Here is a 15,985-nt window from a genome sequence, read left to right on the forward strand (position 1 = left end):
TAATGAAGAAAAGCAGTTCTGCAATTCATTTCACAGAAGAAAAAAGGAACACCCTTTCTATTAAAACAAACCAGCAACGAGACAGTCTAGCATGCAGACAACAAAAACAGCTTCCTCAAAACAACTTGTATCCAACCGCATTTAATGCTTGTTATTCTCTCCCTGTATAACAGCCTACCCATTCATATAATTAACTTCTGAATAGTTTTGGATTTTTGTTAGAAAATTGATATTACAATTCTGGACATTATTAGTAGCCACCACCTAAAAACAGTACAAAAGGGGAGCACAGAAGTGACAACGGATGTGTGACTCTGGAAGCATGAAAAGAGATCCATGGTCATGCTTTGTGTTACTGAGGTAGTGGAAGCATATGTGTATGGTGTTGCAATTGAATTGTCTAATTTCTTCACCTTTTCTTTAGGCAGGCACTGAATGGGATGGCAAGGGTACAAGCAGAATATCAAGAATGTGGCCCCATGGAGATGAGGCAGTTTGAGAAAAGACCATCGATGCTGAAATGGGGTCCTAATGGAAAGATTAAGATGAGAGAAAATGGGGAAAAGAGACACTTAACGTGCTGCTTCCATCTAACTGCATTTTAACACAAAGCACTGTAATTATAATCATAGCATAGCAGTGGTGAAATTTTACCGGTTTATAGGATCAGATACCTGAAAACCCCAGAGGAATGACTAATTTGAAATGGCCTCTCAAAAAGCAAAAGCTCTAATTTCAGTAGATAGGCACCACGAAAGCTACTGCATGAAAGTCTTGCAGAGGATATATATAGTGGCTGCTACTTGTAAAGCTTGATTGTTATGAGTGGTTCTCTGAAGCTCAGAAGTACCGATTTCATTTCATAAGTGCTTCGTATCAAGGATAAGCTGTGCTGTTGAGTTCCTTAACAAAAGCATTTGTTCTGTATGAATCTCTACTGAGGAAATGTAAAATTTACAAACTGCTTCACTGCTTTCACAATGACAAAGCTACAATCTTTTTTTTTTTTTTTTTTCTTAAAACAAACAAACAGAAACAAAACAAAACAAAAACAAAAACACACGACAACATCTGATGTGGGAAGTACTTAGGAAATACATATGGGCATAACATATGTCTTCCACATACACGGCCACTGGGAACATGAAGACAGCCTGCAAACTTTGCTGTTGATTACACAAGCCTTAGCAAAATCTATTTAGAACAGCTAATATCATGTCTAATGAATGAGGGGAGCCCAATCAAACAAAGGGGAAAATCCTTTGTCTGCATGCACTGGCATTAAGAACTTCATCTCACACTGTCCTCACTGAGAATAGACCAATGAGTGCTGTGCAGACTGATGAAAGCCTGTCCATGTGTGTGCTGGAATCTTAAGTCTCCTGTTTTTCACAGGAGATTGAGGGCCAGTGTGGAGACCACTTTCCCTAGAACCTCACAGAGGCTGTTATCTTTAAACCCTCAGTGTCATCAGGTGGGCTCAAACACAAGCACTGAGCTCAAGGCTCTTGCCCATGTGTATACAGAGGGCTTTATATGTCTCCACATCAACTTGGAGCTTAAGCTCCAAGATTTTTAAACTAAGCTTTTCTGTCTGAGTGCCTGACAGCACCTCTAACGGAAAGTCATACACTGACAGACAGACAGACTGGCAAAGAAGGATGCCATAAACCTGTTATTAATCCAAAAAGCCGTTTAGTCTTTCCAGCTTTGTGAAAAGTCAGCTTGGAGCTGTTGCTTTTTTTCTTGATATTCAGCTGCTTTTGAAAGGAAGCTTCCCTCTTGGGGACAGCTATAAAGCTGTCAGCCTATTTAGGGGTCATTACAACAGTCTTATAAAGCCCCTTGGACAGGCTTGTCATAAGAGACAAGCTTCAAAAGAGCAAAAGTCTCTACAACACCTTACTTAAGAGATGAAAAATAAAAAATAAAAAAATAAAAAGTAATGCAAAAAAACGATTACAGTAGGCAAATGCTTATTGAGCAGTTTTGTTTCCAATTTGCTGTAGCAGATCATTGAGAAATTCTCAAAATAAAACTTTAGTAACTGCTATGTACCATCCCCTCCACTGAAAAGAAAATAATAGAAACCATTTTAATAAAATGAGTGTAAAAACACCTACCAACAATTTGTTTTTGGTAATTATGAAACATGATATAGTTTATTTTCTCATTTTTAGATATACATAAACAACTAATGTGATCATAAAACTAGAATTATAAAAGTGATCATAAATGTTAACATTCTAAAAATGATCATAAATATTTAAAAAAAACACTCAGTGGCAGGCCTAGACTACAGCACTTCAGTGGTTACAGTCCCATGCCTGTCACCAACCCCATTCCATGAGCCCCTGCTCATGACTCCAGATAGTGCCATAATATTTTTTTTTTCAAGTAAGTTTTTAAAGATATAGTATTTTAGTCTTTTAAAGGTTCTCTCTTTTTTTTTTTTTTTTTTTTTTTGTGTGTGTGTGTGTGTAATATTAACCAACAACATATTTTTAAATGCATATACTCTTACATATCTTTTTATTTTATGTAGATCCAGACATTACAGCAACTTTAAACTCTCCCTAGCCTATTTCTTCCTCTGGTGCATGTTCAGAAGTAAGATGGGTAAGTCTCACCCTTGTCTCCCATCCCTTGTTCCTTCTCAACTGCAAGAGATGACAAGAAAACAGAACTGCCAAGGCCCAGTAGCCCTGAAACGTCACAGGAGGAGGTAGGACCTAAATCAAGATGAACAGTGTTACGGTTCTGGACAATTAAGTTAATAGTACTGGATGTAGATTCTAGTTGATCAGAACTTTATGTAGGGCAACAAAGCAAGCTGCCTCCACACTCACTCATGTATGCTGTAATTCCTGAACAGCTAATAACATGTCTTAGGGATCTGTCAAGGCTCACAGCTGAAATCATAAAGCAGTAAGTAGTAAGAACATGTATGACTGATATTAAGTCGATACAGGCAGGAACGTGCACTTATTAAAACAATATTTATTTTTTTTCCCGTAAAAGTGAAAAAAAGAATAATAATTAAAAAAAAAAAAAAAAGATAAGGTAGGGAGAAAGCCTAATTTGAAGCTTTTAAGGGTTTCTTACATTCATTTCATTCAGCACCAACCTTTGTGGAAGCCATGCTGTTCAGCTCAGCTGTGTGCTGTTCAGCATACAGCCAGACAGCAGTATGCTCATCACAGAGACTGGGAGTTAAAGGACAAACTGTATCACCACGGTTTCTCTCAAGCACACCGAGTTTCAACAGATTGAAAACAAGACTGGAAGTCAATTTAAGTTACTTTCTAGGTTAGCTCTCACATACAACACAATTGAATCTTTAGTTACTAAAACATAGGGCTAGGTGAAATCCACAAAAATACACAAAATTTCAAAATTACCATTCATGTTTTAGAGAGCAAAATAGTGGTATTAAAATGGTTAAGCTGTTGCCCCAGTTTCTACTGCTCTTGCAATTTGCTTTGGAAAGTATATGCCTGTTGCTTTATTCACATGCCTTTTTCTATATATACAGGATATTCCATATAGCAACGTAGAAAGAATTCAAACATATGGTTCTAACAGCTGTTCTCACCAGCCACAATTCTTCAAAACTCAGTCACAGAAATGATGCTTTATCTGATTGTGCAGTGATGGTCAAAACACAACAAAACAAAACTCTCTCTTGGGAGCTCTCTAATATAAATGCCCCAACAGTAAGAAAGCATATTTAAATCAAGATGCTTGATAGACAGGTAATTCCAAATCACTCCCTTTGCAAAACATCAAGAAACACCTGCAGGACCTGGGCTATTGTTATTTTCAGGGGGGGGGGATGCTCTGAGAACTTTGCAACTACCCAGGCAAGATCAAGATGCTAAATATCTTTCCTCTTCTGTCTCTGAAAATATATACCGCCTTCATATTTACTCACTGTCCAGCTGTTCCAATATTAATAAATATTTCAAAATGTTATTAACACAGGATTTTCTTTCAATAGATTTTTTTTTTTTCTCGTGTGGGTGTCATTTCCAACTCTATTTTGCTCTTTAAGAGTAAACTGATTCAACTTCCCTCCCCCCCCCTTAAATCACAAGATTTTTCTTTTTCTTTTCTTTTTTTTTTTTTTTTTTTTTTTTTTGGGGGGGGGAGGAGGTGGTGGTGGGAGGAGTCTTAACATTTGACCAGAAATGTGTGATATTTAATTTGCTTGATATAATTTGTTGTTGATAGATCTGTAAAAAACAAGCAAACAAGCAAACAAAATATTTTATCAAAATAATCTCACTTCAGATTTCAATAAATAAATGGGTAGCTGAGCAGGGTGGTGTTCAGCTGAGAGGCTAAATATTTCACTACAGGTGTGCCCATAAAAGATAGGTTTCTAAGCTCTTGCTTTTAGCACTGCAGACCTATTAAAAGTTGTCAGTGCAGGTTTGTCTGCTCAGCTCACCATACTTTCAGGTCTACTTTAGAGCAAGCTCAAGAAACACCTGCATGTACTGACCAGGGCTGAGATGAAGTTGCCTGAGCATAGAAGAAACTCGGGACCATTCGAGTCTTGCAGATACAGTCCAACACATATTAGGATAACTGTATCCTATATGAGAAGCAAGAGACCAACCAGCATAACCACACTGCCAAAAGTATTACCAGACACTTACAGCTAGGCAGCTGAATTTCACCTTAAATTCCCACGGTCTGTGATAAGACTAAATGATAAGCTCAAACTTTCTGCTTCCACTGAAAAACAAATAAACCCTTTTGTCACGTCTTATCACTATATTAGTATAACTGTAGTCCAGATGTATAGCACAGGAATTAAATTTTCAATAGAGTGAGAATTCACAAGCTAAGATGCTATTCATCTGCATAGTCATCAACTGTATACCTAAGAACTGGGTTTTCATTTTCTAAACAAGTAAGGAACTTTGAGGCACTTGCTTATAACTATGAAGGGAAGATGTTTCAAACATCCTTACCAAACTCGTTAAAAAACATTCAGTTATACTCTGCAGTAAGCACCAGCCAGACTGCTGATGTGTGGAAGTGGCATTGATAGCCTGCTCCTGCAAACAGCTAAACTTAGTGGCAGCACCTGGGGGACAGATTCTGCCTGTTCTGGCACTGGAATTCACTTTTCCTCTCACACACCAAGTAAGATGCACCACACACCTGAGGTAAGAAGAATGCAAGAAAGCAACTTGCTTTGCTGTCTGTACTGAAGTAAAAAGGGAATACCTATGTGAGATCACAGCATTTTATCTCTCATGGCATTTTACAGCTCTGTTTTTATGAAATCAGACAGATAGGATTTCCTTCTGCAAGTTTTCCCCCTTCCTACTTGCATTATCAAAGGTTACTGTAAGAGCAACATTTTCAATTATTGAAAAAATTTTCATAGGAACTTTTAAAAAATCATGCAGCTTGATACAAATGGATGAAACAAAACACCGGTAACCCTGACACATCTTTTTGAAGGACAAATGCACAGTTTATAAACATAACTTTCTTACCACCAATCCTCCGCTTGATATGAATTTTGAGCTTTGTTTTGGTTTATTTATTTATTTATTTATTTTTAAGAAGGAATCCATCTAACTCATTCATACACAATGAAGGGAGGCCATCGCCTTCCTGATACATGCTGAAAGCTCTCGTTACAATTACTGTAATTTACACACAGTCAAGGGAAGTGTCTGACCAAATTTGAAATGATGTACCATTCCGCTTACATGCCAAGTGGTTACTGTTTTGGGATAACAGATAATTGACTCTCTCATATAACAAAAACATGAAAGACTTTCAGAGCAGTACAGAGTAATCCATCAATGTCAGCAGGATTCCTAAAGCTTTGAAAATCTATCCCTAAGGACTGCTGTTATCCAAACTGGAATTGCATGGCTTACTGTAACAACTTTTTACTTACCTACACAAATTCCCCTACACTAACAACTCAGTAATGTATTTGCCCTCGTGACCTGCTCCAGACTAGGTACAGAGAAATATATATACATATATATAGGTAGCTATATTTGCTACATGTTGTATATACACATCAGGGCTGTTTGTTTTGTAGGGGTTGAAATGAACATTGCCCTCTACTTTTTGTTTTTTGCATGACTGGATTGATACAACCCCTCTCCAACCCCCCAACCCCTACACAACCCCTCCCTCTCTGACACCAATTTTTTATTTATTTTTATATTTGTCACCTCCTTCATGAAGGCACTCCAAGATGAAGATAGTCAGAAAGGAAGTGACTGGGGAGTCATAGTATTCACAGCTACACTAATACTCAGCTTCCACTAGCTGCACATGTTTTCACCCAACTTTGGTAAGCAAGGTCTGAGATGTATGTCTGAAATAATAAACCCAGGAAAAAAAAAAAAAAAAAAAGGTTCTGTTCACACCTCTATAAACTCTTTTCAGTCATGAGCTCAGTGATTCTAGAGTCATTGTAATGTGGTTTAGGAACTTGGAGATTAAGAAAGATGTGTAAAATATTATCATCAAGAAAGTTCAAAGGCAGATCCCATTACATTTCAAATCCCATCTCCTTTCTTAGTGTAAAAATTCATTATCATCAGCATGCTAAACTAAATACCTCATGTGCCAATATAGCTAAGCATATGGAAATGAACCCAGGATTACCATGCAGAACTGTGAATTCTCTTACTTGGGAGTGGGGAAACTTCTTTCAATTTCTCTCCTTTTTTTTTCCCTCCTTGGAAGTTTAAAACAAATAGAGAATTAATCTTCTCTCCAGTCTTAATCTTTTTATTTTTCAGCTATATCTGAATTAGTAGTAGAATCATTACCTCTTGAGTTAAGATTGAGAATAATGAAAATGTTGATAAACTCATTTCATCAACACTTCTTTCAGGGTTGGTAATGAATTCAGTCTAGCAAGACTGTAGCAAGATCCAGTATGTGTAAGTGCCAAGACTGCCTTGACGTAAGCAAGTAATTAATAAATTCCATTAAATAATAATAATAATAATAATAATAATAATAATAATAAAGACATTTTTGGTTAGTTTAGCCTTTTGCAGCTGAAAGCAAACAAGACGGTGACATATTGGTCTGCTGGCTAGCTAGAAAGTATGATATCACTGGTGGAAAACTCAGCTGAACAAGTGGAAGTGGAAAAAGGTGCGAGATACATCTCAAATGCTGTAGAACCTGATATAAGGTTATATAATAACCATTACACACCACAGTATTCAAGGTGTCACCCAGAGTACTGTGTGCAGTTCTGGACACCACAGTACAAAAAGGATGTGAACCTGTTGGACAGTGTCCAGAGTAGGGCTACAAAGATGGTGAAGGCCCTTGAAGGGAAGATGTATGAGGAGCGGCTGAGGTCATTTGGCCTGTTCAGACTGGAAAAGAGGAGGCTGAAGGGAGACCTCAATCTACAGATTCCTCACGAGTGGGAGTGAAGGGGCAGGTGCCGATCTATTCTCTTTAGTCACCAGTGATAGGACCCATGGGAATGGTGTCAAGCTGGAAGTGGGGAGGTTCAGGCCAGATATCGCAAGGAGGTTCTTAACTGAGAGGGTTGTTGTGCACTGGACCAGGCTCCCCAGACTTAAGTATCTCCTGTAGATTGCGATGAAGAAAGAGAACATGAAATCTCATTAAACTTACATGATTACAAGGACTTTTTCTTAACTCCAATACAATCTTCACAGTATATTGGAGGGACAGCATTTTTGTAGATCTAGCCACACTGGTCTTTATTTCTAAATCCTTCAGAGATAACTGGCATTAAACCATGATGATGATGGAAAAATATGCATAAAAAGAATGAAACTGAGGCAGATTTAAACAAACTAACAACTCACTATGTGACTGATATTGTTTAATTTCGAGGCTTCACGCAGTTATGCATGGACAAGTTTTTCTACTTTAAGTACAGATCAGTAATTCCAGGAATGCCTTATCATTCGTCCAGCTGAGTGGAATTTAATCTTAACCATTTTTTTCCCTTGCTCAGATTTACAGTAAGAACAGAGCAGTGGGCATGCTGACACTGACTTTCAGTAGCTGAGAGCAATTGCTCTCAAATCCAAAGGGTTGTTAAATTCAATCCCTTCTGTTTGTTTTGCCATTCAGAATAAGACAACTTTGCTGCCATGAGTGACTAAGACTGGTAAGGGAGAAGACTCTTTTTGGACAGAAACTCTGGGAGAAAATGCAAAATTCAGTAGAAGACTGCTACCAGTAGGAAATCCACCAGTGCTGATCTGACAGGGGGAAGATGCTTTCCAGGTCTATACTACCAGGATTGCTAAAAATTTACATTTCAAAAAATATCCAGCAAAACTAAAGAAAGGAGAGAAAAAGAAGAGTGTCTCCAGCTAGCAACAACTCTATTTTAGTTAAAATAAATTCCTGGAGCAGGAGATATCAACAACAGGCACAGGAATAAATAAGTAACCTCAGTACCAAAAAATACAATATTTTTTGCACTGAAATAGATTTCCTATGATCACTAGTACCATGCTAAGGGATGGGGTGGGCATGGGGAAAGTGAGACACAGCTGAGCTTCATTTTACTTACTATGACCAATGTGTTGTTTCTTGCTTGGAAATGAATCTTTTTCTGTCTTACAGATGCTTACAGATTCATTCTATTATAAAACTTTACATAAAAAATTATGTTTTTCCTCAAAATTTTCATGCTGCAAAGCAATAAAACCTTACTGTAAGTGTAGCTGTACTCAACCCTGAATTTGCTTTAATCTATTATTTTATTTCAGGGTTTCTTTTTATGGTATTTAAAGTTTGTGAAAGAGTTTTGTTCTGATGTTATATCTCCATACAATGGCAACAAGTTATAAAGTAAGTCATGTCCCATACTTATTTTGCAAAGTTTGTCATTTTCTGCTAACACCAATGCAAGCTTACAGTTGGTTCCATTTCAAACTCTCTGTATTTTACTTCTCAGTGTTGTACAATTCACTGGGGGCTAAGCCATCACAAGGATCAGGGAAATGGAACAGTGAAGCAAGTTGCTTAGAATTTTTTTTTTTTTATAAAGCCTGCAGCCAGAGCTGCTTTGTGGATGATCTGGAATAAAGAGACAAATAGAAAAACAGGAGGAGAATAACCTCTGTACAGAGCTCTACATTGCCATAATTACAGGACATCACTTAGAAAAAGACACACATTTTAAACTTTGAAAAAAAATATGCTACATGTGTGATGCACAGTTATATATTAATGTATTATTAAGCCTTTAAAAAAAGGCTTATTTTCCAGTGCCCTTTGACCATGCCTACATTAGCAAGCAATATGGCAAAACAATAAAGCATTTGCAGACACCTTGGTACTGGGAACCTGACATCCATCCTAGATGCACTTCAGAGATCAGATCCTTTTCCAGTAAATGCGAAAGAGCAACAGGCAGCAAGAACTCTGCTACCTGCCTTCATTACATTTATGGCTAGAGTGCTTTGGGGGTCAACACAAACATCAAAACATGACCATTAATCTAAGTGTATTTTAACAATGTTAATACGTGTAGAGTCAATTGCTTAATATCAGAGTTATTACAAAGTATATTTTTCTTTTATTAGAATATGTGAAGAAGTATATTTGTCCTAGTTATCTCCTTGTTTGTAATATGTCAAACTAGACATAGTCATTGAGATCTATTTTCATGCTCATTAATTTTTCAAGGACATACAGTGATTACAGTAACAAATTTTACTCTATGCATTACATTTCCCAGGCTCTATTTAAGGTAAATAAAAGGGCACTTCTGATTTTCCTGAGAACAATAAACAAAAGAGGTAGTTTACTTAACAAAACACCAAAATAAATTGTGATTTTTTTTTAAAACACAAACTAAACAAAAACAACCATACAAACCCACACTCCCAAGACCAGAAAGAAGAATTCCCAAAAAAGACTGGAGGAGAGAGAGAAAGTAGTAAGTTACGAGTGGCAAATGTGCTGTGAAGCTAGACTTGTACATAAGGTTATGGAATCCCAGAAATTTAAGAAATAATCTCTTTTGAAAGAATTGTTGATATAAATGACATAATTTCTGAATGTCCCACTTGATAACTCAAATTTGCCTCACAATAATCCCTGTCTTTAATATCTCCATAACTATTGTGCTGTGCACATTTCTGCTCTCAGTCTGGTACCTGCAGGACTTCTGAGCTGCCCAGTCCTGAGCACTGGTCAGTTAGAAGATACATCTATCTTCTGTGTGGTGCTTCCAATCTCCAAAAAACTCCTTGCCTTAGTTGGTAAGCTTCTGAAAGTCTCCACGTTATTTCAAATAGAAGATCTGTAGTTTGGTTTTTGGATCTTTGGGAGGAAAACTTCCATTTTATCAAATTCTTTTGAATTTTCCACTATGAACTAACTTTTTATAAACATCATTTACAACAGAAAAGTCTCCCTAGGAAAACAAAAGGTTAAATCCTTAATTACAAAATGGGAAGACAATCTACAGAGAAAAACCTAAAAAGAATGTGAAAAGTTAAATTATACTAATCACTTTTCTTTTTTTGTTTCAGTTGTCACTTCATATTTCTCTTAGATATGCCTTAACCATAGATGCTCCTATTTTCAAAGAATGAGGCTTTCATTAGCCACAGGACCAAGAAGACAGTTTGGTCTGTGTCGGCAAAATTCTGTCTTTTCAGAGATGACCTCTGCAGTAGATTTAGACTGCTGACATGTAATTTCCACCCACTTACTTTGGGGATTTCTCTAGGGCTGTAACATTTGTGCCCATCTGTACGAGATGGAATCTCACCCTTTTCACATCTATTAATATAATTCATTCATTTATTAATTCATTCATTCTAGCTATATTAGGTAAAAGAGATATAATCTTAGTAAAACATCTACTGACTTTGGAAACAAAGACTTACACATTCTCCTTAGGATCTAAAGTGCAAATTGCAAAGAAAGCAAATAGGACCAACCTCCATTCTTGTGAACTATTATATCTAAAAGTCCCTAACTGGCACATCATAACAGCCCTACTAAACTTAGAGGAAAAAATAACACTTTCATATCGTCATACTCTTCTATAATGTGTTTATGATATGCATTTATTCTACATTAATACTACTCTATAAACACCAGCTTGCTGTTAGTGAAAGACCATGCATGCTATACATGTACATAGAAAATCTACTGTGCAGTAGAAACTTGTTCTTGCTGCCCTTTGCCTTTCTCTTGTCATTGCCAGTTTTGGAGGTTTGTGCTGCCACCATGCTTCATCTGTGGCCCACACAATTCCTATTCTTCAGCAATACAACAGATCCTGGGGAAGGTCTCACCACCTCCTTCCCAAGGCCTTGCCCATTTCCAAAACTCCTGCACATCAAACAGCTATAGCCACTGATTTTGATAGTATGTTCAATATAGTTCAACTTTCAGAGAATCTGGTTCTAGAGAACATATTTATTCAAGAAAGCTAAATATGTGCATCATTTTGTACAATATCCTTCTCGAATCACAGTATCAAACAAATGGATTAGGCAAAACAGAGCTGTGAAGAGAGTGAATATCTCCAGGTCTCTAGCCATTGGACCAAACATATATAATCTCTGAAGAGAATTTACCCATTTATCATCCTTGCACACATGAGCTGATCAACCTGGATACTGCAAAGATGTGATTTACAATGCACTTTCTTGAGGCTGCTTTTGAAGGCTTTCTTGAGGCTGCTTTTGAAGAACTTCATGTTCCAATGAAGTTGATCTTAAAATACTCCACGGATTACAGCTGATGGGAAACGTGGAATAGTACTACTGTACTACTGTGAAGTTATAGAAAAAAAAATCCTAATTTTTCCAAGGAAAAAACATAAAAAAACCTCACTGCCTTAAAACATAAAGAAAAGCCAATGGAAATGATCTGTCCGCCACACACACTGATTTTATCATTTTCCACATTATAACTATAGATTCAATCACACAGAAAATATTTTGAGTTATTTTTAGATAGAAAGCAGAAATTAATTGCCATTATTATTATTATTATTATTATTATTATTATTATTATTATTATTATTATTATTATTATTATTATTATTATTATTATTATTATTATTTCATGTGGATATAAAGTAAAATCATCAGTATAAGGAAGAATATAACAATATCAAATGAAAATGATAGATATGTTCATCAACATTAGGCTTTCAGCAAAAGAAGTCTTCCACACATTCATGGTAAATATACAGAATAATTCAGAGAAACAGTATCTGTGATGAAGGAATGCTGTAATACTGTAGTGTCATTAAATATGAGTGGCAGGAATTACTCATTCTCTGGATTTACTTCAACTAGAACTGAAACACATAAAGAAGAAATGTTACAAAAATCAATATGCTCTCCAGCACTACCGATAAGCTCCTAAGCTGCAGAAGACTGCAACATACGGATTCTTCCACTTTGAATTTCTGTTGTACACTGTACTTCCTCTATTAAGCCCATTTATTTTATTTTATTTATTTATTTGTAAAGTGCCTGTGTATTGTAGAAGGGATTTACAACAGAATCTGATAATGTGTGAAAACACAATTCAGTTATTTTATCATGCTGGGAAGACTAGAAGAAGAAAAGGATGTGAGAGAGCATAGAACCTGAATTTAATAAACTCAGTAGGGGTGATGTACTTTTGAGGTTAAGACACTGTAGTGTTATTAATCTGTCAGGAAAGACAGCTCTAGAAAAAATACCATTTAATGCATGTCCATTCTTCTCCTGAATGTTGCCAAATATGAGTACTAGTGGGGGAGCTCTGACCCATTTAATTTTGTATGAGCTTTGGAACTCAACAGACCAGAAAAGCAAGTGATAAGGATCTACATAAGGATCTACATACGAGCCATGAAAAGATCAGCTACAAAAACTTTCTTGTACCTGAGACATCTTCCACTTTACCTGCTAAAATAATTGAAAGCAGGATTGAACTGGGTTGTGCCAGAATGAGTTGCTACAAGTATGGACAGATGAGGATTGCAGTGGGCAAAAAGAAAATCATAAAACCAACATGCAATTCATAAATATCTTATACCAACTAGTGACTTCCATGTTTACGCAAGGGAAAAAAAAATAGTACTGTGTAAACTGAGAATCTTAAAAAAAAAAGCAAAACACACATACACAAAAACAAACAAACAAACAACACACCACAAAACACACCTTCACAGTTTTCTGAAAGGCATTGTTATTTTTGACTCGTTAATGTCTCTATTGTCTCTATGGACAGTGTTTTTATTGCTTTGCATCTGTTATTGAGTAAGATAATAACAGAACTAAAAGCTATTCTGTTTGTCTGAGAATGAACTCCTCAGAAATGAAAAAATAAATCACACTGATGTTTTGCAAGAAAAAAATATAAAGACTGAAATATTAAGTATATTTAACAAGTGTATTTTGTTGAAAAACGTGATGTAGATTTTTACTAATAAGTAACCTACAAATCTAACACTTTTTAAAAATCAGCAATAATTTAATAATTATATACATTAGCACTTACTATTTTTATATAAAGACAAAATCAATTCAGCCACTGCATTTTTATAAAAATATTAAAAAAAAAAAAAGAGCAGTATTCCCACAAATCTTTGTAGATATTGATATTTTGCACCAGTCAGTTCCAGTGTAGGGTCTGAAGTTACTCATGGGCAACTTCTGCTGTCTCTACACTACTGAGAGCAGCTTTAAATAAACAGCTGGATTTTATTTGGATTTACATAGTATATGGAACAAGGATAATCTGGAAGTTAAAGTTTTTAAACAAGCAATCATAGGTTAAATGAAATCCTAAAGCAGATTAATTTCATCCATGTTATTCTTTTCTGGAAGATAAACTAACTATATAGGAAAACACTTTCAATATCCAACACAGAATCTTTCCAGTTCTTTCCCCCTCCATTTCTGGTTATCAGCCTGCATAAAGACAATACAAAATCTCACAGATGGAGGTGTTTACCCAAATTTTTAAGAAATTTTCAACATTTTTTTTTTGAATACTACTTTTTTTTTTTTTTCCAGTTAACCAGCAAGAACCAACAAGACTTCCCAAGACTGTTTTTCAGAGAGAGACTTCCTCAAGAAACTCTTCAAAAGTCAGACATATTCCAACCTTAGGGCAGGAGAAAGAGCTGGTTTCCATGTGCTAACAGGGTCACAAATACAACCATGAGACTCTTTTCTCCTGGCAATGTTTGAGTACACCGAAGTGCCCATCTTCTTTTTTGACTTATTCCCCCATTCAATAACAAATTGAATGAAAAGTAGATGGAACAAAAATCTACCTCAATCTGGGTGGTGTTGTCATGTCCCTCTTCAAGAAGTAGATCTGTGAAACCCCCTGGCTCAGAGGAATCCTGCCCCATGCTGGCTCTGTTAGTGTCGACTGATTTGAGAGATTCCGAGTGCCTTCTCCACCTGTGGCTGCTTACTTGCACATTTTCCTCCACTCGAGGGAAGCTCTGAACAACTTCATAAAACACACCTATTTGAAAAATAAAACAAAACAATAAACAGAAAACCAGGATTACAAATCAGCTTGAACTGTGCTTTACTGACCATAATCTAAAACCTAATAATAGCAATCTTTTTATAGATGTTTTGAACTACTCTATAGAATAGGCAGTTATAGCTATGATAAAAACAAAACAAAACAACAAAAAAGTTTTTTAAAAATAGATAGCAAGTTATACTTCAACAAAACGCAATTATTTGGACTAAGTTTTGTAGAGTCCTCTAAACATCCCAAATGTTTTATTTTCCCACTTATTTTATGCCTGGGAAACATTTTTCGTAATACATTTGAAACGTCAACACTTGTCTACCTATACATATCACTTTTCTTAATAAAACAAACCAAAGAATAAAAGAATTAATCATCTAACAAAAACTGATGCCCAAAGTAGAGATACATACTTAGCTTCTGCTACTGATTTTATGTGGAAATAGCTTTGAAGCCATGGTGATAGGCAGCCAAATAAACACTCTGAGAGGCCTGAAATTCCCAGAAACAACTGTTCCAGGTTAAAAATAAAGCTGTCCCGTTATGTGATATTGATAAATGTGAACGATGTATGAAGTCTGCAGACACCTACTATGCTTGCTGCAGTGTGAGCAGACCTGAGTGATGTGTTTTATGTATTACTTTTGCATTTTATTCACACTCATTCACAATTTTTTCATTTTAATATAACTATGACCAAGACAAAATCCTAAATTCTTAAGCAGTTTCCAGTTTACCAAAACTAAACACCAATCAAAGTATTCTTGAAAGCAGCCCTGAGGAGAAGGACCTGGTAGATGAGAAGTTCATCATGAGCCGTCAACGTGTGCTTTCAGCCCAGAAAGCCAGCTGGATCCTGGGCTGCATCAAAAACAGAATGGCCAGCACGGTGAGGGGATTCTCCCCCTCTACTCTGCTGTTGTGAGACCACACCTAGAGTCCTGCATTCAACATTGTGAACCCCAGCACAAGAAGGACATGAATGTATTAAATGATTGAAGAGGAGGGCCATGATCACCTGATCAGAGGGCTGGAGCATCTCTTCTATGAAGACAAGATGAGGTAGTTGTGGTTGATCAGCCTGGAGAAGAGAAGGCTCCAGGGAGACCTTATAGCAGCCTTCTAGTACCTAAAGGGGGCCTACAGGAAAGATAAGGAAGGACTCATTGTCAGAGATTTTAGTGATAGGACAAGGAGTAATGTCTTTAAACTAAAAGAGGGTAGATTTAGTTTAGGTTTCAGGAAGAAATTCTTTACTAAGGTGGTGAGGCACTGCAACAGGCTGCCTTGAGAAGCTGTGGATGCCCCATCCCTGGAGGTATTCAAGGCCAGGTTGGATGGAGCTTTGAGCAGCCTGATCTAGTGAAAAGTATCCCTGCCCATGGCAGGGGGGTTGGAACTGGGTGATTTTTAAGGTCCCTTCCAACCCAAACCATTCTATGAGTCTATGATTCTATGATTG

General features: G+C 36.5%; 1 protein-coding gene across 1 annotated transcript in view; it reads right to left on the minus strand.

Moving 5' to 3' along the window:
- PLXDC2 (plexin domain containing 2) overlaps positions 1 to 15,985 on the minus strand; it is a gene marked incomplete at its 5' end in the record, with an annotated part of 263,041 nt that overhangs the window by 121,734 nt on the left and 125,322 nt on the right. Inside the window, one exon of the mRNA XM_084283262.1 lies at positions 14,306 to 14,505. Within this exon, the coding sequence (XP_084139388.1) occupies positions 14,306 to 14,505 (200 nt within the window). The remainder of the gene's footprint in view (positions 1 to 14,305; positions 14,506 to 15,985) is intronic.

The sequence above is a fragment of the Netta rufina genome, assembly GCF_964035555.1.
Source record: "Netta rufina genome assembly, chromosome: 2".
NCBI lineage: Eukaryota > Metazoa > Chordata > Aves > Anseriformes > Anatidae > Netta > Netta rufina.